The sequence below is a fragment of the Punctularia strigosozonata genome (assembly GCF_000264995.1).
Source record: "Punctularia strigosozonata HHB-11173 SS5 unplaced genomic scaffold PUNSTscaffold_12, whole genome shotgun sequence".
Lineage (NCBI taxonomy): Eukaryota > Fungi > Basidiomycota > Agaricomycetes > Corticiales > Punctulariaceae > Punctularia > Punctularia strigosozonata.
Window position 1 is genome coordinate 260,275 of NW_006767444.1, and position 2,832 is coordinate 263,106.

At 60.0% G+C, this 2,832-nt stretch overlaps 1 protein-coding gene across 1 annotated transcript; it reads left to right on the top strand.

Annotated features, from left to right (window-relative positions):
• Nucleotides 1–101: 101 nt before the first annotated feature.
• Nucleotides 102–1,613, top strand: PUNSTDRAFT_145656 (uncharacterized protein; the record flags this gene model as incomplete). Its single annotated transcript, XM_007386830.1, has 4 exons — nt 102–376; nt 442–499; nt 629–1,129; nt 1,195–1,613. The coding sequence occupies exons 1-4, from the start codon at nt 212–214 to the stop codon at nt 1,611–1,613; spliced, it is 1,143 nt and encodes a 380-aa protein (XP_007386892.1). The 5' UTR covers nt 102–211.
• Nucleotides 1,614–2,832: the final 1,219 nt, after the last annotated feature.

Sequence of the window (2,832 nt, forward strand, 5' to 3'; positions counted from 1 at the left end):
CCCCCGCTCCTCCGTCCCCCCCTCCCCCTCCCCCTCCTCCGCACCGCCCGCGCACCCGTCCTCCTCCGCGCCCTCGCTCCTCCTCCCCTCCTCCTCCACGACCACGTCCTGCCCGGCCTGCACCTTCCTCAACCACCCCGCCCTGCGCGCCTGCGAGATCTGCGGCACGCCCCTGCCTCCTCCACCCTCCCGCCCGACTTCGACTTCCTCGATGCGGTCCGCACTGGCCTCTCGCCTCGCCACGCCTCCGCCTCCCCCCTCCTCCTCCGCACAGGTCAAAGAAGAAACGCGCTCGATCAAGCTCTCCTTCCGCAAGGGCGGCGACCGCGCCTTCTACGCCGCACTCAAGCGGGCTCTCACCGGCAAAGCCTGGGAGGTAAATAAAAGTCTCGCATCTCTCTCGCTATCCTTCCGCTTTCTGAAACTTCGCTTACTTCTCAGTCCACCGCGCTCTCCAAGCCAAAACCGACCGGATCGCAACAACCCGCCGCCGGCATCCGTACGTTTTTTCTCATCCTTCCCCCCCTTGCCGTTGCATATCCAGAACCCGCTGACGACGTAAAAAAACAACAAAAAACACGGCCCCCACTCCCCTCCTCCTCCGCCCCCTCCCTCACAAAAAAAAAAGACGGCGTGCTCACCACCGTCTCCTCCTCCGCCCACCACACCGCCACGGGCATGACCACCGCCCTCGCCGACCTCGAAGCGCTCATGGCCAAAGCCAAAGACATGGTCGCCCTCGCCGCCGACCTCAACGACCGCCTCACCGCGCTCACTTCCTCCTCCACCACCCTCTCCCCTTCCTCCTCCACGACCGCGACCGCAAATACAACGACGACGACGATCATCGAACCGGAAGAAGCGACCTTCATCCGCTCCTCGCTCACCCAGCTCGGGCTCCAGATCCCGCACGCGCCCGTCACGCTCGACATGGTCCAAGACGAGCGGCGCTGGCTCGACGCGCTCGCGCGCGAGCTCGCCGGCGTCCTCCAAGGCAGCGGCGGTACTGCAGGCGGCGGTACTAAAGAAGGACGAGGCGGACGAGGGGGACGAGGCGGTCTGATGGCGCGCCGGGGCGTGATGGGCCTCGACGAGGCATGGGGCGGGTGGAACCGCGCGCGCGGGGTCGGTACGTTTCTTCCCCCTTCGTCTCTCCGTTTTATTCATTCACTGATTCGTTCATCTATTCGCAAGCCCTCGTCCCGCCCTCGACCTTCCTCCAGGTCCTCCCCCACCTCCCCGCGCACACCCGGCCCCCCGTCCGCGCCCGCAAGCTCGGCTCGCGCGGCGTGCACATCCTGCACGTGCCCGAGTACGCGCCCGCCGCGTTCGCGGCGCGGCTCGTGGGCTTGATCGCGCTCGCCGGGCCGCGTACGGCGGTCGAGGTCGCGAGGGAGGAGGAAGGGGAAGGGGGAGAAGGGGGAGGGGGAGGGGGAGGAGGTGTGCCGCTGGGCTTGGTGGTGGAGATGGTGAGGGAGGTGGAGGAGGCCGGGGAGGTGGTGAGGGATGAGGAGGAGGGGAGGGGCGGGGCGGCGGGGGGCGGGGGAGAGGTGAGGTGGTGGGTGAACGAGTGGAGGGGGTATGTGTGGGACGGGCATGTGTTCGATGATTAGGAATGTGGCTTGGTGCTCTTAGACTCGTGTATCATGCTCAGATTGTTGCAAGGTGTTGGTTGGAATATCCATTATTTCGATGAGACTGCAATAAGATAGGGCTCATTCAGTTTCAACAGGTGTGATAAGTGCTGCGCAGCGGATTCACACTCGGGGCACTCTCTCTAAATCTAAATTGACGATTCTCGTCGTATGTATATTGCCTTGGAATCTGTGGCGGCAATTTCTGTGCTTTGAGTGTAGGATATTTTATTCAACTAGCAAGACCCGTGGGACCTGTTGAAAATTGAATGAGCCCTATCACTGCCGGGGTTCCGCATTACGAACTTATGGTAACGGAATAGCCTCACTCAATAATGAGGATAACAAGCCTGGGTTAACAAGTCGAGAGGCTCGCGAGTGAGACGTTTGATGGGATCTGCCATATCCACGTGGCTCGAGTCGGCACCGCCGGACGGCGCAGTGACAATTTAAGCTCCGCTTAAATTGACAAACACGATGAACGCGACGAGGATCGTGTTCGCTATCAATCAATGAGCATCCTCTGCCACAAAGTACACTGGTATGGCAAGGACACGGCGCCTACACACGCGTCGCACCAAAGAAACCAAGACCAGGCTGTTAAGAGCAGGTCACAGTGGAGCTATAATGAGCGTTTGACGAGAGGGAACATCTAGATAATAGAGCGGTAGGTATTAGCGCTTCACTCTGAGGGAGAATAGGGCAAGAGCCAAGTATATTGGATGTACCTAGATAATAGAGCGGTAGGTATTACTACGGTACATCAGCAAGGGAAACTACAGGGAATATAGAGAGTGACTCATGTGCTTCGCTCTGAGGGAGAATAGGGCAAGAGCGAAGCGCGGTTACAATGCGAGATGGTATTTACAGATGATCAACAGTCCATACTGAGCCCGAACAAAGATAGGTACGAGGCACGCAGCGCCTCATCGGGTATATGCGTCACCGCACCGGCTTGCCGTGGCGGCGTCGCCGCTCAAATCCTAACACAGGCTGCCATTATGGAAGCGGATGCTTGCAGTCACGTGCCATCTCTTCTCAGAAGCTGAGGATGAGGTTGACGAGCTGAATGTGCAGGCCATGCTTGCACTCACGATCAAGACCAAGCAGAATCAGCCACGTCATGGCAGATGGGGCAGAAGGGGTCCATATAATGCTGTCAGAGTACGCACTGGAGCTCCTAGGAGCGGTGCGGATC